The sequence below is a fragment of the Lontra canadensis genome, unplaced genomic scaffold, assembly GCF_010015895.1.
Source record: "Lontra canadensis isolate GAN:19392208 unplaced genomic scaffold, GSC_riverotter_1.0 scaffold73, whole genome shotgun sequence".
NCBI lineage: Eukaryota > Metazoa > Chordata > Mammalia > Carnivora > Mustelidae > Lontra > Lontra canadensis.
Window position 1 is genome coordinate 2,389,767 of NW_022631067.1, and position 22,579 is coordinate 2,412,345.

The 22,579-nt window shown below is 59.0% G+C and overlaps 2 protein-coding genes across 2 annotated transcripts in view; one reads left to right on the plus strand and one right to left on the minus strand.

Annotated features, from left to right (window-relative positions):
• RAB20 (RAB20, member RAS oncogene family) overlaps nt 1–11,400 on the plus strand; it is a 27,014-nt gene extending 15,614 nt beyond the window's left edge. Inside the window, exon 2 of the mRNA XM_032881050.1 lies at nt 10,845–11,400. Within this exon, the coding sequence (XP_032736941.1) occupies nt 10,845–11,374 (530 nt within the window). The 3' untranslated portion in view covers nt 11,375–11,400. The remainder of the gene's footprint in view (nt 1–10,844) is intronic.
• A 5,057-nt stretch (nt 11,401–16,457) lies between these two features.
• Nucleotides 16,458–22,579, minus strand: part of COL4A2 (collagen type IV alpha 2 chain) — a 155,876-nt gene continuing 149,754 nt past the window's right edge. Inside the window, 7 exon segments of the mRNA XM_032881048.1 lie at nt 16,458–17,246; nt 19,201–19,487; nt 20,435–20,626; nt 21,248–21,364; nt 21,507–21,653; nt 21,991–22,089; nt 22,201–22,362. Of these exon segments, the coding sequence (XP_032736939.1) occupies nt 16,989–17,246; nt 19,201–19,487; nt 20,435–20,626; nt 21,248–21,364; nt 21,507–21,653; nt 21,991–22,089; nt 22,201–22,362 (1,262 nt within the window). The 3' untranslated portion in view covers nt 16,458–16,988.

A 22,579-nucleotide genomic window follows, 5' to 3' on the forward strand; every position in this document is an offset into this window, starting at 1 on the left:
GAGCCCGATGCGGGACTCGATCCCAGGACCCTGAGATCATGACCTGAGCCGAAGGCAGCGGCTTAACCCACTGAGCCACCCAGGCGCCCCAGGAGCCGCTTGTTTCTTGGGGGTCCTTGAGCAGCTGCGTGAGCGTGGCGGGGCTCTGCTTCCAGATCACATATGTGCCCCATACAGTGGGGGAGGACAGACTACCTGTGTGTGCACACAGGCACACACGTGTACGTGTGTGCACATGCATGCGAGTGTGCACGCGTGTCTAGCTTGACGTCCTGCCGGGCACATGAAGTGGGATCTCAGTTAGCTTTTGGTGGCGGTTCTGAGAGGGGGTGCTGACAGACGACAGTGGTGGGGACACTGAGGCCCAGGGACACCTGTGTCAATGACCAAGGGCAGAGGAAGCAGTTCTTTTCGGACTGGCTGCTGCTTTTCCTACGGCCTGAAAAGCCAGGCTGAGTGAGGGATGTTTTAACTGCTTCCTGAGAGTGTGTCCTAACGGGAACTCTCCTGCCAGGACCTTGCCTTAGGAACAGATAAGGACAGTGTGTGATTTGCCTTTCCCAGAGCTTTGGGAGTAGCAGGGCCCTGCCCTGTGATTGTATCGTGTCCGTGGACACTTTGTTCCCACTTTTCAAAGTCTGTGGACCTGTTGTTTGCTCAGCGGCTCTCCTTTCCTTCAGCAACTGCAAAGCCACATTCCAAACCTAATTAATTTCCAGTCTGATTAACTCCGGTTGGTTACTGTGTAGCCACGGGCCCCTGCACTCAAGAGGGAAGCTCTAACACCTGGCAAGTGGCCCCTTGCAGCTTGAGCCACCTGCCGCCGCCTCCCCCTCCTCCCAGGGAACGTGACCAGGCTCAGAGTCCCAGGAGAAGGCACTAGAGGCTGACGGGCAAAGTGTCACTTTGTCACCTGGCTGCGGTGAGTCGCAGAGTCAGCTGTACTCATACGTGTCTCGTCATGCGTTGATGGTTGCGGCCGCTGGACCGCTGGTGGCGTTGCAGCCTTGCTTTCCAGAGGGAGGTCCATGGGCCCGAGCATCCAGGTCCTGCCTGGCCCTCCTGAGTCCGCTCTCCCGGGGGACAGGAAGCGCTCTGGGCTCCCAGCCGCTGCAGAAGGGAGCTGTGAGGGTCGAGACGGGCGGGGACTTGGCCTTTCGGGTTTTCTGGTGTTCTTAGTAGGTGCCGTTTTTCACATGCAATTCTGTCTGTCTGCCTGTCATCTCTTTAAATACACAGTTTTTTTCTTTTTTAAAGATTTTATTTAATTGTGAGAGAGAGACAGAGATAGTGACAGAGATAGCGACAGCCGGAGCAGGGAGGAGAGGGAGAAGCAGGCTCCTGCTGATCAGGGAGCCGACAGGGAGGTTGATTCAGGACCCTGCAAGCGTGACCCGAGCCGAAGGCGGGCCCTTAATGGACTGAGCCACCTGCATGCCCACAGACAGTCTTTCTATCATGGTAGGATACACATAGCAAAACAACCATATGACTCATTTCTGACTGTACGGCTTGGTGGCACTAAGTACATTCACGTTGTTGTGCGACCATCACTGCCATCTCCGGAACTTTCTCCCCACCAGAAAAGGCTCAGTACCACTGAACACCAATGCCCAGCCCCCCCCCGCCCCCCCGAGTCCTGGCGGCCGCCACTCTGCTTTCTGTCTCTGTGAATTTGACTATTCTAAGTAATTATTCAAAAGATTTGCTTTTGGGCCCCTTGGTGGCTCAGTCGGTTAATCATCTGCCTTTGGCTTGTTGTGATCCCCGGGTCCTGGGATCGAGCCTCGCAACCGCAACCGGGTTCCTTGCCCAGTGGGGAGCCTGCTTTTCCCTCTCCCTCTGCCTCTGCCCTCCCCCTGCTCATGCACTTGGTCGCTCTCTGTCTCTCTTTCTCTAAAATAAACAAATGAATCTTGAAAAAAATGAGTTCTAACAGAATACTTTAATATGATTGACTTACAAGCGTTTTTGTGCTGTTGAACAGATGAAATTATTCCGAGGTACTTCCAGGCCGCCTGAGCCATCCCCAGAAGGGGTCCTGGTTTCACAGTGTCTGTCGATGCATAGGGTACTCTCCGGGGAGTTTTATGAGAACACGCCCAGTGTGAAGCAAGAGATGCCAGACATCGTAAACATCTGGGAGATTCTGGGATTCCTTAGGATTGTTCAGAAAAGGTTTAATATGCTTCCCTCGGATAGAATTAACAGAAAAACCTTTGTTCTCTGCTGTGTGGATTTCTCAGAAGACTTTGTATTCTGGAGAAGACTAGGACGCCGTTCTGGAGAGCCGGGCTGTCGGAAATAACTGGGCTGTTTACTGGATGGGGTGCTGCGGTAAGAGGCCGCTAGAGAAGTTGGTTTTTCGAGAAGGCTCCATAAAGAATGTTTGCCGTTCAGTCTCGACTCTGAAACGAGGAACAACTTGCCCTGAAAAGTCCGAAACGATTTTAGTTTCCTGCTTTAGTAAGTAGAACATTTGGCAAATAATTGAATTTTTCTCTGATAACCTCATTCTAGAAGTTAGTTATCCCAGGACAACAGTGTATCTGTTGGAGGTAAAGGAGTTTGGATCACATATGCTGGTATGGGAGAGCTTTCTGATTTTTTAGAGCTCAGTCTTTTATGTAAGTGTCTTTTCTTTGGATTTGCTTCTTTTTCTTAATATCAGGTTGTTAGAGATCGTATCTTTATTTGAACTGTTTGGTTTTATTACGGAATTATTTTTGGTACACTCGTGTCTGAGGAGAGTAAAGTGATTTGAGAAGGAAGCCCCAGTTACTACGGAACCTTACTAGTCCTTTCGGAAAGCCTGGTGGTGAGTCACAGGCAAGGGACTAATTTCTGTGCAGCTCATGATTTAGTTCATTTGGCATGTGGCACTGTCTTTGTTTTGTGTTTTAGTCATCAAGTCATCAAACAAGCAGAAATGGCCCATGTGCCGATTTGGGTAAAATCACGTTGCGTGTGTTTAAATGAGAAAACAAGTTCCTTTTTCCTGAAGCGGCCTTCTCTCTGTCCCAGAGAGGGTGGTCCTGGGAGATGGAAGTCGCCACGGGGCTGGGCTCCTCTGCAGGGGAGAGGAGAACGTCTCCGGACTTGGCTCGGGCCCGCGTGCCCCCAGCCCGCAGCGGCCCCCACCCCCTGTGCAGTCCGCAGGCCTGCTTTTGTGTCGGTCCCGTGGAAGCGCGTGGCTTTCCGTGGCCGCAAGAGCAGCCACTTTCCTCCGTGCCACGATGCGGGCCGTGCTAATTTAGACCTTTTAATGGCGTCAGGCTGCTAAGCGCAAAACGTAAGGAACTGTACACGCGAGTGACTGAATCGGACTTGGGTTGTAATTAGGAGCTTATCTTGGAAATGTTATTGACCCTCTTCTGTTGGTGCTGGCTTTTAGCTCTTCCTTCTGGCAGAAAAACAGTCCCGTTTGTGTTGTGGGGTAGGGTTTGTCCCCTCAAACTCCATCCAGCTGATGGCTCTTGGCTCAGGTCTCGCCCAGCACAGGGTCCGGGGGGTCCCCTGTGCAGGGACATGTGAACCTGGGGGGCTTGGCCTCGCCCGGGCAGTGGGAAGGGTCTGGCCTCGGGATGGGGCTGTGGACACCCGGTGCACCCCCATCCGTCCAAGAGCAGGGACCGGCTTTTTCAGATTTGTGTACACTGCTGCCCAGCAGGGAGGCGGCCTCCGTCCCATGGGAGCCGGCGCCACGGCTCACACTTCTCTCTTTTTCCACTTACCTGGCCGTTCTGGGTTTGCTCAGTTTCTGGTAACAGAGAACCCACCCGCCGCTGTTTCCTCTGGATTTTGAAATACTGGCATTCTTTTCTTGAACCCAGGTCTCCCCCTAAGCCGTGCTCGAGTCAGACTGGGCGCTGGCCCGGGGAGCGGGTCCTCTGACCCCGATGGCTGGGGTCCGCGCCTGCCCTGCTGGGTGGCCTGCGTGCCGTCCCTGAGAGGCGTCTGCACATGTCCGGGCTGTGCGCGGTGCCGGAAGCAGCAGGTGCTGCGACAGTGCTGGGGGCGTGAGTACCCCGCGGACTCACACAGGGGCCTGAAGAGCCGGTGGTCAGCCCAGCCCTGCTTCTGCTCTGCCCGCTCGGCAGGGAGGAGCTCCGGACTCCAGGGGACTGTGTCCCCCTGCCTGTACCTGTCTAGTGCCGGCCACCTGTGCTTTTCACACTGGGTCTTGGGACAGTGTCCCCTGGGGCGCCGCCAGTTGCCGCCTCCTTCACGGCTGACTTGTTAGTTTTTGGTGGTGACTGCTTCTTCCCTCTTGCATTTCTCCAGAAAGACAGTGAACCGGCCTTGGGTGGTTGGTTCCTTCTCGAGTGATCGGATTAGAGGGCAGAGGTCCTCCCCGTGGCAGCCCCAGGCCGAGCCAGAAACAGTGAAGCAATTTTAGACGCTGCTGTCCACAGGGACTTAGCCGTGGGACTGGCGACTTGTTTTCAGGAAGTCAGCAGATTTGCTGACTTGGCTCAGTAGATGACACAGACTTTGTCCCCTTGGGCCGGGGCACCTGAGGTCAGTGCTGTCCCAGCTGTCCCATCAGCTTCTTCTTCGGTGGCTCACTGCAGGCCACAGATGTCCCGCTTGTCTCCTTCGTGTGGAGGGGGTGGGAGGGCCAAGGGGAGGAAGCAGAAGCTTCTTTGGGCAGCCTGACCCCTGCACGTGGACCTGGTCTTGTTTGATGTGTGGCTTTTGGTGTCTGTGGCCGGCCAGGCCTCGCACTGCAGCCCAGGGCCCCTGCGGAGTGTGAGTCCTGGGCAGGGGTTTATTCTGACCGTCCTGGGGGGTCTGGAGTGAAGGTGTGGGCGGCTGCAGGCTTTGAGGGACACCGCTCCGTGTGTCTGTCCCAGCTGCTGGAGACCCCTGGGCTGGCAGCCGGGGCCCTCCAGGCCCTGCCTCGTGTTCCCTCTGCAGGTGTCAGCCTCTGTGCCTCCGCTTGTCCCCCCGCAGGTGTGGATGGCCGTGGGAAGGACCCTGCCACAGCCCGGCACCCTGACACCCGCTTCTTCTGCTCCAGTGCCGAGGGCCTGTGGGCATCCGGGGGCCACCACTCCACCCCCTTCGGATGACAGAGCCCCCTTTTATAGGGCAGAAAGCAAGAATGAAAGATAGAAAGAAGGAGGAGATAACTTCAGACCCCAGCAAATGCCCCCTTTAATTCCCCGTTCTGTCCTGGCTCCTGTGCTGTGTTCTCCTGCCCACCATGAAGGTCTCGGATCTGGAAATCCTAGCTTTCCTTTGTTTCTTCTTCAGCTGTTGAAACCCTGGCAGGGAGGCTCATGTGTTTTGTGGGAAGGGTCTGCCCCGTGGGGTCTGCATGTGGGAAGACAGCCGGTCGGGCCCGGGAGCAGGGCAGACCGTTTTGTCTCAGTCCTCAGCGATGCATACAGCTGCTAGAAGCCTGTCCCCAGACTTGCCCTCCTTTCTGTGGGCGAGCGGCCAGTGTGGCCGGGACCATGGCCTCCTGCTGCCTGTGGGGCCCAGTGGGTCTGGGGGTGGGACCCAGCTGTGGGCCACCGCGGACCGCCTGCCCGGAAGGTGTGCTGCTCACAGCTCCCAGGCCACCATGCAGGGGCACTCTCCATTCCAGGGGGGATTGGGACCTCCCTGCAGACAGTCTGGAGCTGGGAAAGCGGGAGGGGACACAGGCCACCGAGACTGCGCCCCCTCTGGGGAGCCCTTGCTTTCAGCAGCCTCGCTCCTGAGGGGACGCATTCCAGACACACGGGTGTGATCCTCCGGCTTCCCCAGAGGCACAAAACCAGTCGGACGTGGAAGTGAATATAATTATTAAAATGGAAACATAAATTTATATATATATTTAACATATAATTATATATAACATATAACATAAAACATATTTGTATTTACATGTAATATGTATTATACATAATTTATGTATTAAATATATATTATGTAAATATTAAATTTGTATATAAATATAATATATATAAGTTCATGAATTTATAAATAAATACAAAGTAAATAAAGAAGGAAGGAGGAAGGGAGAGAGGGAGGGAGCCGGAGGCGTCAGCTTGGGCGAGGGTGGGACTCCCAAGTCTGAAATCTGTGGGGCAGCCTGGCAGGCCAGAGTCCGGGGAAGAGCTAGTGTGGCAGTCTTGAGGTCCAGATCTGTGAGGCAGTTGGCTGAGAGGCTCTATAACCCAGGCTGTGGTGTTGAGGCAGAAATCCTTTCCAGGAAAACCCAGGCTCTGAAGGCCTTCAACTGATTGGACAAGGCCCACCCACATCGTGGAAGGCCATCGACTTACTCAGAGTCAGCTGACTGCAGGTCTCAGTAACCTTCATGGTCATCTGCTCTAACGCTGGAGTCCAGACGGGCACTGCCGCCCTGTGGTTAGCTGACACACAGGTGTGTGGTGGTGGGGGGCTCCCCGCGTGTGCCTGGGACCCCTGGTGGATGGTGGATCCTTGAAGGAAGCGTCCTTGCCTCTGCTGTGTGCGCACACTGGGAGAGGCGGCTGCGCCCCATGCTGGCCCCGGACGGCCAGGCCTTTCATCACCCTGGGAGCACAGGTGCGGCTTTTCTCTTAATGCCCAAAGGGGCTTAAGACGTTTGTGAACCTTGCTGGGGGTGGCTCTTTCCCCAGGACTTTCTCCAGCCATGCTCATCGTCTCTTCCAAAGCTTCCAAAGCACAGCCAGGGGGGCAACGTTCCAGATTCCGCCCGTGGCAGTGGACTCGAGTCAGAACACACCCGGGATGTTTGAGCTGCAGTAATCTCACGTCGCGTGTATAATCCCACAGTGGGACTTGAGGGCATGGAAGAAGGATTCTGTTTTTACGGGATCTCAAAGGGAGGGACGGCATAGCTGCGCCTAGACGGGGCTCCTCTGGGCTGTTTGCACACCCTCCTGTTTCTCCGCGTTCCCACCTCTGGTGCTGTGACCCGAGTTCTTTGTCTTTCTCAGGTGGCCACACTGGTATTTCTGTGAACTCCTGCCTGGAGGGTGTCCCAGACCCTGCAGGTGTTTTACGAGTTCCTCCTTCCCGGCACCTCGGGGACTCAGTCGGGGGGAGCATCCGACTCCTGATTTCGGCGCAGCTCATGTTCTCGGAGTCTCGGGATCGAGGATCTCATCAGGCTCCATGCTGGGCCGAGAGTCTGCGGGAGAGTCTCTCTTCCTCTGCCCCTCTGTGCTCCCCCGCCTAAAAAAAAAGTCCCTTTTTTTTTCCTGTTTGCGACTATGTTTCCTGGTAGACCTTACTCTCTGACCCATTGAAATCAGCAGCCTCCTGCTTCTCCCGTCGACAACTGGCGGCTTGTCTCCCACTTGCTCCAGACAAGCTGGTGGGGGTCCCCTCTGGCTGCCCCTCACCTTCCCCAGGGAGCTTCTCAATTCACACGGGCACCCACGCCCCCATCACATCCTGGTCCATGTGCTCTGGCCCGGGGGTCCCCGCGTCACTCTCATTTCAGAAATAATGAAACAGAACATGCCCGTGTTTAAACCGTGCAGCCAGCATTGTGATTTCCGATGGCCCCGCACCCGTGTGTTATTTCAGACCATTTAAGCAGAAGTGATACTGTGCTCGGGGTTGAGGGCTGGTGGTCCTTGGGCCGAGGACGGCTGAGGATGGAAGAGAAGCCAATTGAGCAGTTTCCCTTGTCTAGTAGCTGCCTGGGGTCCCCGTGGGCGGCCGGCTCGTGTCCCTGTCCCCCTTCCCCCACTGTGCCTGCTGCCAGGCTGTTTTCAGCCACACAGGTCTAGCCCCACAGATCCAGTATCACACCCGGAGCTGGGGAGAAGGCCATCTTCTGGAAGGCAGGCTCGTAAAATAAGACCGGCGGTGTTGCGGTGGACATGTCCACCGGAGCCCGTGTGTGAGTGCCTGATGATGAGCCCGGGACATGGGGTCCTGGGAAGGTGTCTGTGCTCAGGTCTGGGAGGGGTCCGGCGTAGAGCACGCACACTGCTGGGAGCTTCCCCGCGTCCCCCACTTTCACAGCCTCCCTCGGGGGGGACTGGTCACTGGACACTGGAACGGGGGGCTAAGAGTTCTTTGCCCAAGGTCACACTGTGGGGACTTGAAAGCAGATGGTCTGTGCCCAGAGTCTGGCTCTCCCACGGGTGGTGAGAGTACAGACTGCCTCGTAGGTGGGCCAGGGTCCTGGCTCTGGGCTCCGGTCTCGGCTTCGCCCTCTGAGATGTGCGGAGGGGAAGGCCCCCTTTGTGCGGTTGCTGGGAAGGCCGCGTGGGCATGTCCACCGCTCTGATGCTGCCCCAGCTTCTCCTGGTCACTGGCCCAAGCTTTCCTTCCCCTCCTGCTCTCCGTCTCTCCCTCTCCCCTGCCCCCAGGCCCTGGCGAGCACCAGGCCAGTCTCTGCATCTCCAGATGTGGCTGTCTTCCATGCCTCAGGGTAGATGGCATCTCGCAGTATGTGTGTCCCTGCTGCACTGAGCTCCCCCAGTGTCCTTGGACAGATGAATGGGCAAAGCAAGTGTGTCCCAGGCACACAATGGAAGATTATTCGGCCTCAAAAAGAAGGCCCTCCTGTGGATGTGAGTACATGGAGGGACCTTAGTGAAACGGGTCTCGTCTTGATTTGCTTTGAGATGAGCCAGGGGTCCAGGACAGTCGCACAGGTCCCCGACCTGCAGCCCTGTGGACCACCCACCGCAGGGGGAGCCCAGGCGGCTTCCTAGAGGTGGAGGAGGCTGGGTCGCTCTCCTGGACTCCTGCCCGCCCCGGCAGCCTGGCCCGCTCACCCGGTCCAGGGTCCGAAGACCCGCAGCCGCACTGGTCAACTCGGAGCAGCTCCCGGTTTTCTCCTGACCCTCTCAGGGCTCGTGGGGCAGCCTGGCGCCCCCGGAATCTGACCATGAGGCTGTCGAGTTCCTCAGGAAGCCCAGGAGGCGAAACATGGGAATCCCTGGGGCTTTGGCTTTGGAGTTGGCGTGTGGGGCCTCAGGCCGGGGAACACGGTGTGGGGGGAGAGGGAGACCAGGCCCGGCTGCCGTGGGAGAGCTGGTGCGCACCGCCCGTGTAGACCCGGAGCGGAACTTCTCAGGGCGCAGCAGCAGGGCCTCACTCCGCTAGGCCCGCAAACCACCAAAAAACTCACTAGGCTTGAGTTCAAACACTGTGAGCTGGGCGCAGCCGGCTGTCAGAGGCCGAGTCTCCCCGACCCCACTCCGTGTTCGCTGTGGTCTCCATGCCGCGCATCCCAGGGCGTCCCACTTGAATTCAGTTTGGGTTCAGTTCCCGGTTCTGTTCGCTGTGTCTGTGCTGTGATGGGCACTGCACGCGTCGGAAAGCAGCCGAATGCCGCAGTCTCTGAAACAGAATTTCCGCGCATCCGGCGCGCAGGCGGCTTCCCGTAGGCCCTTCAGTCGCCGGGACGCCTGGCCCTTGGGTTGTGGGACCGCAGCGGCTGCTCGGACGGGCTCCGGGCTCCTCTCGGCCTGGCAGGTGGGATCTTCCATTCCCGCGCCCTTAGTTACTATGACTTTTTCTCGTATCACTATTGTGTACTTTTTCTTGTTTTTAAAAGGCAAAGCAGACATTTTTATCCGGAAAAGAAGAGTATTCTAGGCCCAGGCTTAGTTGTCTCCAGTGGTCCCCAGCGAACCGCCTGGCAGACTCGGAGACACCCGCCCCCCGGGACGGCTGGAAGGCCGCTGCCCCGGGAGGGCCAGGGTGGGGGCTGGGAGCATTTTTCCTGTTGGAAAACCTCCTCGCTGCTGGAGATGGGATTGGTGTCTGACGGAGGAGTCCTAGCTCAGAGCGATGGTGGGGAAGCCTGTCATGCTTTTCTTCTCAGCTGATGCCCGCCTCGGCCAGTGTTCCCGTTTGTTTCTAAAGACTCCTCGAGCATGGCCTCTTGGGGTGGGTCCAGGAAGCGCCGGGGCGGCGGCTGCGCCGCTGACGTTCTGCCTGCTTCCAGGCAGTGTCATTTGCTGTGAACTTTAAAGAAATGATCCGTCCCAGGACTGCTGGCTGTCGCTGCAGAGGGCAGCGTGCGGCTCTGGGGTGCACACCGCCGTTGGCAGGTGGCCCTCGGGAGCTTTCTGACCCGTCATGTCCACTGTCAGCAGCTCGGGAGACAGCTGCCTCCAGCCCCTGCCAGCCCTGGAGGCACCTTCTCCGTGCCTCTTCCCCTCTGGATCACGTTGGGGAGACACCTGGGGCCTTTGCTGGACAGGCGGGAGCCGTGGCTTCGCGCGTGGCTCTCTGCGGGGGGGACGTCAGCGGTCTGGTGCGGGCCCAGGCCGGCCTTCTCGGCACGCTGCTCTCCCCGGGGCTGGACACGGCGGGCAGCCAGCCGGCCCAGAAGGGAGGTGGGCTAGCTTGACCTATGTTAGGGCCGGATCAGAATGGGGGTTGGGGTAGAAATTGTTTGTGTTTCTCTGGTCAGTTGGCTGAAAATGGTGGTTTATTGGCAAAGGACACACATTTTAAATAAATACACGTGTGTGGGTAACATGTCTTCTGTCCAGGCTCCTAAGACTCACAGACCAAAGGTTCTTTATTTCTTTTTTGTCAGGGATCCCTTTTGACCCAGGTGGTGTGAGCCCGTGACCCTTTCTCTGAATTACGTGCGTGGAGTGAAATTTCAAAGGTTTGCCTGGAAACCAGGCTGCTGTGCCGCCTCCTGGGGCAGAAGGGCGCCATCCTTGGATCCCCTAGGGCCCGGGCTGCTCACTCCTTTGTGCAAGACAGTGTCTCCACTGGCCTGGCTCTGACCACACCTGCATTTGGGTCCACTTCCAGTGTCCCGCTGGGGCTGCCGTGGGGTGTGTTTGGTGGGGCACGTCCTTGCACGAGAGATAACTGGGGTCTCTCTCTCTCTCTCTCTCCGTCTTCCCGGCCAGGGCGGGAACAGTTCCATGGCCTGGGCTCCCTGTACTGCCGGGGCGCGGCCGCCATCATCCTCACCTACGACGTGAGCCACCCACAGAGCCTGCTGGAGCTGGAGGACAGGTTCCTGGGCCTCACGGACACAGCCAGCACAGACTGCCTCTTTGCCATCGTGGGCAACAAGGTGGACCTCGTCGAGGAGGGGGCCACAGAGGGCCGGGAGGAGGACGGGCCCGGCCCCGGGACTGCCGGCAGCGGCGGATCACCTAAAGTGCCCAAGCTGGTGCAGCCGGAGGACGCGGTGGCCCTTTACAGAAAGATCCTCAAGTACAAGATGCTGGACGAGAAGGCCGTGCCGGCTGCAGAGCAGATGTGCTTCGAGACCAGCGCGAAGACTGGCTACAACGTAGACCTGCTGTTCGAGACCTTGTTCGACATGGTGGTGCCCATGATCGTGCGGCAGAGAGCCCAGGGGCCGCCGCAGACCGTGGACATCAGCAGCCACAAGACGCCCAGACGGACCAGGTCTGGGTGCTGTGCCTGACTCAGCGGGGCCCCAAGCCCAGGTGTCTGCGGTGGGCCGGGGCTGGCCCAGTGTGCTTCGGTCAGAAGGCACACGGAGATGCGAAGCAGGTGGCACACGGAGGAGGACGTCTGGGCACAACAACAGCAGGGTGTTCTGTGGTCTGCGGGGACGGCTCCTCCATCTGCATCGCTGTGTGGGAAGCGAGGGACACGGGAATTGCCTGCAGAAAACACTCCTCTGAGCCAGGACTCCTGAGGACCGTTGCGCAGTGCTGGTCCTTTCCTACATCCCGGCCTTGCTGAAGCCTGTGGCCCAGCTTCTGCGGCACCTGGCGTGTATGAGCACCTGGCCGTGGCACCTGGCCGTGGTACTTGGTGTGTGTGAGCACCTGGCTGTGGCACCTGGTGTGTGTGGGCACCTGGCCGTGGCACCTGGCCATGGTACTTGGTGTGTGTGAGCACCCGGCCGTGGCACCTGGTGTGCGTGGGCACCTGGCCGTGGCACCTGGCTGTGGCACCTGTCCCACTTCCATGTTTTCGCAGACATTGTCTTGGTGGCGGTCTCCCCTTGGTCCTACCATTTGGCCCTTCTGTTTGGTAGTGTCACCTTGATTCTTGGCTTGTTAATTTATACAAAGTCCGGGATTATTGCTTTCATACTGGTTGTAGCCGTGTGAGCTATGATTATTATTAAAAAGGATTACGAGGAGACCTCGGTGTGCAGACTGTTGATTGAGACCTTATTTTCACCCCTGCTGGGCCCTTGCTGGGGGCGCTGGGAGGTGGCTGTGAGCCGAGCGCTTCTGTCTTTAAACCTGCAGTGGACCCTAGACATTGCAGAATATTTAGATCCGTCCGTTTGTCGTTGTCTCGAGACATGAGCTCCAGGAACAGAAATCTAGAAGGTCTGTCTCTGCTCAGGTGTGCTTCGTGGGTCACACGGGCGGTTCCTGGCCCGAAGCCCCCTGTCCCGTGCTTGGTGGGTGGGTGGCTTTGTCGTCAGGAGGTTCTAAGACAGGGAGGGTATGAGGCAGCAGGGTTTGTTTCTGAGAAATTTAAGGGGCGTCTCAGCCGACGTGGGCTGCTGGAACAACACGCAGGCCGGGCGCATCTCTCTCCTGCAGCCCTGGAGGCTGGAAGTGGAGGTCCGGGGGCTGTCAGATCTGGTCGGGCCCCGTCCCCCTGCAGACGCCACCTTCTCACTATGTCCACGAGTGGGCAGAGCGAGCTCTGGCCTCTCTTTCCTTGCAAGGGCACTAGTCCCATCGTGAGGACCCCACCCCCTGACCTCCCAAAGGCCCCACCTCCAAATACTGTCCCACTGGGGGTCCGGGCTTCCAAAGACAGATTTTGGAGGAGACAAGGATTCGGTGGTCCATAACAGAGGTGTGGCAGAGGCTAGTAAGAAAGCAGTATGTTTCGTGAGTCGTTACTCTGGGGGAAGCATGCGGTTGACTGGGCTGAGGGCCGCGGTCTGCTGGGGGATCCTGCCAATACGGCCTCCTCTGCCCCCCTGCAGTGCGCCTTCTCCAGGCGTGAGCGTGAGCGCAGCCTCCTGTCCCTGCCCGAGGCTCCCCGGCTCCGACACTGGGTTCTTCGAGCCCATCCAGAGGCCTCAGACTTCAGTCCCACAGCAGAGCCCATGAGAGAGTGAAAATGAATCTGTGAGTCGTCAGGCTGGTTTAATTATCCCTTTGCTAGTGACCTGCCCTCGAAACCTGCACAAGCCAGAGAGGCCCTGGGATTTGTCTCTGTGGCCTGTGCAGGAGACAGTGTCCTGGGAAAGGCTTCTGTGGTCCCTGCTGGAAGGCAGGGCTGGCTGGGTTCCCGTGGCCCTTTTCCCCGAATGTTCTCTGCTTCTCTTGCCCATCTGCCCTGAGCACCCCCAGCTTGTGTCCCTGATTGGCCACGTGTTCTGGGGGTTGCCCAGGGATGGCACGTTCTCTCCATCAACCACACGGAAGTGTTTCACCCTTGATTGTTGTCCTAAAAATAAGCGTCACGTGGGCTCTGTCTCAGGTGGATTTCGGATGCCGGCCCGGTCTGTGGGTCCCAGCCTGCTCGTGGGTTCTCAGCTCTGACCGCGAGGGCCCGGTCCCCACACAGGGAACCCGGTCAGCACTGGGGAAGCTTCAGGTCACTTGGGTCAGTGAGCCAGCCGGTGGAGAGACATAGGGAATTTCTCGGCTGGATGTGGGTTTGAGCTGGTGACCTCGAATATTCCTTCTTTTTCTCTGCTGGGAATGGGGAGGCCACGGACAGCTGGTTAGGCTGCTGTCCCTGGTCTCAGAGCCGCCACTGCGCATTCTCTCCCCGGGCTCCACTGTCCTCGAGTGATGGACGCCGCCTCCTCCACAACGTCTCTTCCTTGGATGTTTCTGGGCGCCTGAGGTGGGGTGCGGGACAGCAGCAGGCTGGATGGTTCCGGCTGGGAATGTTGTAATCTGGGAGCTGGGAGCCCTGTTTCCCCCTCAGCACAGGCTGTGAGGCTGACCTTTTAGAAGTACAACTTTGTCATTTCTTTTTAAAGGTTTTTTTATTTATTTGACGCAGAGAGAGATCATAAGTAGGCAGAGTGGCAGGCCGAGGGAGAAGGGAAGCAGGGTCTCCGCTGAGCAGGGAGCCCGATGGGGGGCTCGATCCCAGGACCCTGAGATCATGACCCGAGCCGAAGGCAGTGGCTTAACCCACTGACCCCCCTGGCCCCCAACTTTGTCGTTTCTGAACTCAGTTTTGACAGAGCTGCCTGTGTGCAAGGAACACCCTCACCCAGGTGTCCAGCCAGCCCCACTGCCAGTACCCGCTTTCCCCACATGCCTTCCGTGTGCTGCTGTGTCCTTCCTCTCAAGGTTGGGTCGGTTGTGCACCTGCTGTCCAAGACCAGAGGCGGGCCCCATGGGTCCCCGCATCGGGTTGTTTGTACTGGGAAGGCCTGGAAGCCTGGAAGCAGAGCCTGGGGCTGATTGTCAGGGCAGGGTGAGCCGGGTGGGTTGGCCTGGGGAGGGGGACCCGTCATCCCCCAGACACAGCGTGTGTGCGTCTCCAGATGCACTTTCCACCCTCCGCCCTTGGCCTAGCCCTCTGGCGACCTCGCACGTTCACGCCTCTGTAGGTGGTGGGGGTGGGGTTCCTGTGCTGGGGCAGGGACGGAGACCCCCCCAGAGTTCCCATAACCCGGATGCAAGAATCCCCTTTCTAGTAACCCTCCCTTCTCCAGAGCATAGAATTAGGGGTAAGTCAGCCCGGGGAAGAGTTGGGTCCCCACTCCCACCACGGAGCGGCTGGACTCCGACCCCAGTGCTCAGATGGGCTCTGGAAACAGCTGCAGTGAGGCCCGTTTATGTCGTCACGTGACCCACACCTCTAGCGCTGGCCGACTGCGGCTGCCCTTTGCTCTTGAACTTGAGCTCTGGAAGGAAGGCAAGGCTCCCGGGAATCGGCCTGTGTTCTGCAAGATCTCCCTCCCCCTGCCGGTCCCACAGGGGTCAGTCTGTAGATGGGGAGGCCATCAGGGGCTGTGATCCACTAGGGAGAGTGTGGGTCCCCAGCGCCCCATCCTTCATGGCATCACACCCAAGCCAAGCTGCCCTCAGGACTGGGACACACTTCGAGGCTGCCCCTTGATCTTGGGGACCAGAGTCCGGAATAGCTGCCTCCATGAGTTTTGCGGGAACCCCTGTGCTGGGCATTTCTCAAATCCTGGCTTCAAGCCTCACCTCCCATGGGGTGCTAGGGCTGTTGCTATGGAAACCATCAGCGTAAGGTGGTGCCCGTGGCATCTTATTAGCTTTGCTGCTTTTCCACTACCCCCACCTGGGATCCCGCTCAGCCCGTGCACCTGGGTGTTACACCCTCACCTGGGATCCTGGGATGCCGCTCACCTGGGAGCACCCCTCCACCCAGGATCCCGCTCAGCCCGCACACCTGGGAGCACAAGGGACTGGACAGTCGCAGGCAGCCCCTGACCATGAGGAGCAAGAGCTGGCAGAGGGAAACGTCCCTTTTCAGTGCCTAGGCTGCACAAGGTGAGGCTCCTTCTGTGGTCTTCCTCCGTGGGTGCCCATAGGAGGGAGCACTAAATTGCCCATGGTGGCTACCCCCTTAGTAAGGTGTCCTCCTTCCTGGGTTCACTCTGCCGGGCCCCCTCCACTCCCTAATGGGGGCTCATGTCCCTATGTGGAGCCCTTTGTGGAGAGTCCTTGTCCTGGTCAGCTTCTGGGGGAAGGCAAGTCAAGGTGGTTGCTGCTATATTTCAAACGACATCAGGCGGAATGCTTACCTTATGATGTGGAAATTTTCATTAGAAACGTTTAATACGGGACGCCTGGGTGGCTCAGTTGGTTAAGCGGCTGCCTTCGGCTCAGGTCATGATCCCAGTGTCCTGGGATCGCGTCCCACATCGGGCTCCTTGCTTGGCAGGGAACCTGCTTCTCCCTCTGCCTCTGCCTGCCTCTCTGTCTGCCTGTGCTCGCTCGCTCTCTCTCCCTCTGTCCCTGACAAATAAGTAAATAAAATCTTTAAAAAAAAAAAAAAAAAAGAAACGTTTAATACGAGACTGAATTTTAAAGGGTAAAAATAAGTTCTGAGCTGGGCTCCCAAAGACCAGCCGGTTCCAGAGAGACTGAAGCCAGAGTGTGCCTGCAGCTTTCTTGGCCATTCGGAGATCTGATCTGGGGCCTTAGGTGAGAAGCACCTGAGTGGCATCGCGAGTGTGTCTCTGCACGGCTCCCACGAGTGGCGGCTGGGGCGTGGGAACACGCACGGCTCCCTGAGTGCGAATGGCAGCGCCACACCCTGGGCTCCGTCTGCGGGATCTCGGGAGAAGTGCAGCGGGGACCGGCTCACCCACGTGGGGCTCATCCCCGTGGGGCTTGTGCCGGCCACCTGTGCCCTCAGACGCGAATGAAGGGAGCCAACAACACGGGGTATAAAAAGCTCAAAACCAACTTTTATTCTGTGGTCGTTACAGAGGTTAGATGAGTCAGAGGCGTACAAGTCACCCAGGACAGAGGGTCAGTCCCCGGGGCCACCTGGGGCCGTGGGTTCCCGAGTGTGCCGCCTGCGGGGGGCGGGGCGGACAGCAGATGCTGAGCAGCGGTCTGCTCCTCCGGGCCCCCAAACCGGGGGTCTGCAAGGACGCGCGGGACAGGAGCCCCCGCAGGACCCGCTAAGTCTTTCAAAAGAAAAGGCACGCCTGGCTTTCCTGAGGGGATTCAAAGCCACATCAGTGGTCTCTGGGAGGAAACAGAGCTGCTGGCGCAGGGGCCGGAGACCCCGCCCTGGGGACCCGGCGGTGAGCTCAGGCTTCCTTTGTCCACACCAGCCCGCCGGAGCTCCGTCTGCGGCTGGGGCGGTGCTCGGAAGCCGTGACTGCACGGGTGCGGAGGGAGAAGTGAGCGGAGAGTCTAGTGCAGCCGGACAGGGCTGCGGGGTGCGGGACAGCGCCTGCGGCGGGGAGGGGTCCGGCACCCACGCATGGCGAGGGGCTGTTTGGCATAAGCGCGGGTGCGGAATTCCTTTGGTAGCCTTTCCACCGGCTTTCGGAGGCGAGAAGGAGCTCCGTCTGGGGGGCGCCCTCTGAGGTAACAGGTTAAGAGGAAGCACCAGAGCGGCCCCCGGCGGAGCGCGGCCCCTCACAGGTTCTTCATGCACACCTGGCAGCGGCTGATGTGGGTGCGGATGAGCCCGGCCTTGAGGGTGTCGGCGGACGGCGCTCCCTGGAAGCTGGGCTCGGGGATGGTGGTGAGCCAGAAGCTGTACTTGTTGGCGTAATAGTGGCAGGTCCCGCGGCCCCCGTTGCACTCGATGAAGGGCGTGGCGCGGAAGTCCTCCAGGCAGCTGCCCGGGGACACCAGCGACTGGCCACCGCCCTCGTCGCCCGCAGCCGTGTGCTGCACAGAGGGAGACAGGGCCGGGCGGTGAGCCTGGGGGTAGCCCGGGGCTGGGAGGCACTTCCCCCTTACTGCTCCCTAGCCCCGGGACATCTGCGCTCGTCTACACAAACCGCCTGCAGCACGCTCCGGTGCTAGGGACGCAGCTAAGGCCGGGCGGCCCGTGGACAGCAGCCGCAGGGACCGGAGCCCACGCCCACAACTGGTGGTTAAGTGAAAACCAGAACAACGGAAGTGGGTTATCGCCAGTGGATGTGGGTGACTTCACCTCGGGAAATACTGTCTCCCGCATCATCCACTCAAGGAATGAAGTGTTTGCCTGGCAGTTGTGATACCAGAATTTAACCTTTTTTTTACAGAAAAAATAGCACCTAGGGGGCTTAGTTGTTGGGCATCTGCCTTCGGCTCAGGTCCTGATCCGGGGGTCTTGGATTGGAGCCCCAAATCGGGCTCCCTGCTCAGCGGGAAGCCTGCTTCTCCTGTCTCCCACTCCCCCTATCTGTGCTCCCTCTCACAGTCTCTCTCTCAAATTAATAAATAAAATCTTAAAAAAACACAAAGAAAACAAAGTCATTGAGTGGGTCAGCCTGGGAGGCTGGTAAGATAAAACAAAGGAGCAAGGACAGTGGCCCCTCGAGCCCCAACTCGGCTTGTGGTTGTGGAGCAGGGACGGGCGTAGTGTGGAAAATCTCTGCTTGCCGATTTGTCTGTAACCAACAGGTGAGTTGTGTGATAATCACGGTTTCCATCGGGGGACCACGAACAACAACTAGCCACTTGAGATGACTGGGCGGCTGCGGCGGGGAGGCGGGCCCAGCGTCACAGGGACCTTTCTCCTGGTCTCATAACTGCGGCCGCTCTTGCCAAGGCACGCAGGAGGCTCATGGAGACACGCGCCACTTGGCGTGGAAGTGCGGGCTGTGGTTTGTGCATTAGGAGTGGTTGTGGCTACAGGACCCGGGGAGCAAGGGAGGCTGTTCTGGGGCGTTCCGGATGGGAAACCTGGGTTCTCCTCTCCGCACAAAACCACAGGAAGGGAAAGCTTTGGAATCTTCTGCTCACACAACTGAAGAGGATCCCCAGCCCAGAGCCGTGCTCTGCTTCATGTGAGCAGACGGCTCCCGCCCCACCTGGTGTGAAGGAGCTGAGACCACGCCGGGAGTGGAAGGACAGCTGGAGGGAGCCTCAGACTGGGACCACATCGCTCCCTTTGTGAGGGACAAGGTCCATTTTTGTTTTTGAATTTCTAAAGCAAGTTAAAAGATCAGAGTGTGTGGCTTGCCTACACACAAGGCTCCCTGATGGTCATGTACAACCAAAAGGGGTTTTTCTGTCTGTCCTCAAGAGTCACCTACAGGGTCAGCTTCTTGGAAAGCAGACCATGTGCCTGTCTGCACAGAACTCAGGATTCTGCTGCTTCAAATGATGCAGCACTCGTGCTTCTAAAAACAGTAAGACAGCAATTCTTCTCTTTTCCTACAACGTACAGATTATGATATGTATATAATTTATGAAATATTTAACACGTTGGGTGTCTAGTCAATATAGTAGGGAGTTATGACAGTTATAATAACTGTCAACGCAACACAAGGCCCACTATCCCTGCTGGACTTTCCTTTCTCCCTGCCATGGTGGAGTAAGCAGGAAAACTTTAGCATTGCTATCATGGTAGCATAGTTTATCCTGATTATACCCCACACAAAGGCATGGGTGGGGGCAGCCCATGCCTAACATGGCTCAGTTAGGAAAGTGCAAGCAAAAGTGCAGGCTGCATTCCAACTCTCATCCCCTTGGCCAGGCACCCTTGTGCAGTGCACAACCTGAACAACTGTCCTGTGTGGTTATTCTTACAAAGGCAGTTGTCTTGCTTCCCCAGGCACCATGTGGTTGGCGAGAGGAACTAAATTTATACCCAGTTCCATGCTCAGAGAGAAAGCAGGCAAGGACCACATACCATGAGGAAGGAGTATCCAATCCACAGACTCCGCCATCCAGCTGGGCAGTGGGGGATGGAGACGTCTTGGCTGTGCACAGCTATGGCGACGGCTGGGGCCTCACACACGGAGCAGCGGCTGATGTAGGGCTTGATGTCATCCTCAGCCACGGGCATCATGGGCAGCGGGGCAGTGGTGGACAGCCAGTAGGACTTGTCATTCCGGCTGGCGTAGTAGCACACGTCACCCGGGTTGCAATACAGGAAGGGCATGGTGCTGAACCGAGCCAGGCAGGAGCCTGCCAGCCCTGTGGAGAGGGGTCCCAGGGTCACAGCCGAGCAGACCGGAGGAGGCTCCCAGGCGTCAGGCCCACCCACAATGCTCCCCGGTTGTCAGGCCCACCCAGCAGCTGCCTGGGGGGCCTCAGACCTGGTGTTTCTGCCCCTTTCTTCCAGAAGTTGTCATGCATGCCTCTGGACGAGGCTGGGTCGGCAGGGAGTGGGTCTTTATGAACAAACACGCCAGCTGGGGGTCTTAACACACCAGCCCCAAGAATCCCCCATGGGATCCAGACAGGGCCCTCCCAGAAGGATGGCTGGCCACACCCACCCCAAGTAAGCCACCCACCCTTAGTAAGGTACAAAGATCAGCTTGATCTCAGGGCAGGGCTGGGTGAGACCTGAGAGAGCCCGGCCCAGCTTAGAGCCCAGGTGTGGTCCCACAGCAAGCCGGCCCCGCCCCGCGGCTGGACCAGGACGTGCGGACAGGAACATGCACAAACTGTCGGGGTTCGGCCTGACCACAGCTGTCACAGACGAAGGCACCCTCCCTGCACACCCCTGCTTCTAGTAGAGGCTTGCCACTTTCTGTGGGCCCGGGAGGCATTTGAATTCCTTCTGGCGACCAGGCTTCCTTCCAGCAGGCACGTGCACACACATTCTTATCTGCTCTCCCGGGGCTTCTGCCTGCGGCCCAGGCCGCCCCAGCCTGCTCTGAGCCCACACAAGGGGCTGGCGGCTTGGGGGCCAGGCAGGGGGTGGGCGGGGGGCGAGGGCCGTGTGGGAACCCCGGAGCCCAGGGAGGCTGCTGTCGTGCCCTCTCTGGGGTGCTGACCTGAGGCTCAGAGCTTTCACAGGACATTTTTGTGTTTTCTGCAGCCCCAGGGTGGGAACGGGCGGAAAAGCTCTGGGTCCCGGGGAGCTGGGCCGTCTGAGTGCGAGCCTCGCCGGGGTGGCCCGGGCCGGCGGTACCTACCCAGGTCCTGGTTGTGGGCTTTCTCCTGGCCCTCGAAGTACAGCAGGCTGTACCCGCCCCACAGCTTGTTCATGCCCACGGGGCACATGGGCTCGCGGTCCGTCTGGCTGTGCTTCACCAGCAGGTAGCCGATGCTGACGCTGCGGCCCGGCATGCCTGGCAGGCCGGGGGCCCCTGGGCGGCCCGGCTCCCCTGGATCCCGGGAGACAGTGGCCACCTTTCAGCTGCCGCGTGGACCTCAGCCCACCCGGCTCGCCTCTTGTGGCTGCGGCATGCCTTCTCCCCGAGGCCCGGCCCTCACTGGCTCTGCCCCTCGCAGATTGAGAGCGTCCTGCGGACAACCTGATCTGCCAGGGCGCCGAGCCAGAGGCCAGGCACTGCGACACTCGGAGCCGGAAGGAGGACCGTCCAGCCCCAGCCCCACACATGGGCTTCCTCTGCCCGAGAGCCAGGCCCCTCCACCCCGGCTGGACCTCTTGGGGACAGACAGCTTCCTGCACGCATGGGCATTTCTGGGTTAGAAACTGGCCTCCCGTGACGCCTGCCCAGGGGTGACTTGGCCCAGAGCACAGCAGGACGGCCAGTCGGCCTCCAGCAAGACGACCCTTCAAACGCTTGGAATCCGTGGTCCTGGTCGAGCCTGCCTTTCCGTACCCCTCCCCTCCATGGACACTGTCATCACTTCTTCACGGGACATCCCCTCCCCTGCCACTCCCCTGGCTTCTCCTCTGCTTGTTTTGGTGCCGTTTGATCCCTTCCCAGACCTGGACGGAGGGCCCTGCTCTCTGTCCCTGTTCGCCATCCATCACTCACCTTCCTGGCCCACCGGCCCCTGCTGTCCCATGGGCCCCTGGTCTCCTCGGAATCCGGGGACAGCAGACACACCGCCTCTCCCCTGGGGCCCTGCCTTCCCAGGAGCCCCGCGGAAACCTGCAGAGACCCAGAACCAGGGGTCACCAGCACGGGATGCAGGATGGGGCTCAGCATCACTGCGGCTGAACAAAGCCTTTTCAGCCAGAAAACCACAGTGCGGACAAAGCAAACACGAAGGCTTTGCAGGAGGGGCTCCCACCTGGTTCTCCTGGGGGGCCCTGGGGCCCCATCTCGCCTTGTGCCCCCGGGGGGCCTCTCCTTCCCTGTGGACCCACTGGCCCTGGCTGGATGGCAATCCTCTGGGGAATTCCTGCAATCCCAGGGGCTCCCACAGAACCGGGGGCACCTGGAAAGGGAGAAGAACGCCCCGTTGGCACAGGAGAACCCTGTGGCTTTCTTGCTCTCGTCTGTATTCCGTTGTTTTATCCGCTGAATCCGTGGGTGGAGCTTTCTGGAACCGCGCTGCTCTCAGACGAGACGCACTATAGCCCGTCTCAGAGTCACTCAGCTCTTCTGGGAATTCGTGTCATTCACCATGTCCCAGCAGAGGCGACGGCAGGTCCCCATGACAGAGGGGGCTCAGAGGAGTCCCCAAGCCTGGGGGACAGGGACAGTTCCGACGCCCACTCCCCGTGGCAGCCGACCCAAGACGGCGGTCTGCGGGGGTGCGAATGGCCACTTACCTGGGAGTCCTCGGTCTCCCTTGGGTCCCTTAGGGCCTCGGTCGCCCACACTCCCGGTGGCTCCTGTGTTTCCCATGAATCCTGGGTCCCCTCTAGGCCCTACAAGACAAGCAGGACATGGAGGACTCGCCTGTGTGGCGGGGGCTCCAGCCACCTCTGACCTATGCCGCCACCTCCTTAAGTCGAGGATTCCTTGGGGGGCGCTGTTACCTTTCTCTCCCGGGAGACCGAACACGCCGGGCCGGCCCTGGGGCCCAGGGTCGCCGCCCCATCCTTTGGTCCCGGGGTTTCCCGGAGCTCCTGGGTTCCCCTCGTCTCCTTTGCTTCCAGGAAGAGCAGCAGGCCCAGGCGGCCCGGGGGGCCCTCGGTAACCTGTGGACGTGCATCACGAGAAAGCGGTTATGTGGGAGGGAGGTGCGGGCTGGGACGCAGGCTCGCCACGGAGTGCCAGGACACGCTGCAGGAGGTGCCTGGGGGCCAGACGCAAAGTCACCCGTTTGGGGCAGTCTGGCTGGTCTAACACCGATGACTGTTTTCGCATATGTACGCTAAAACCTAGTGTTTTAACCATTCCTAAGCGTGCGGTTCA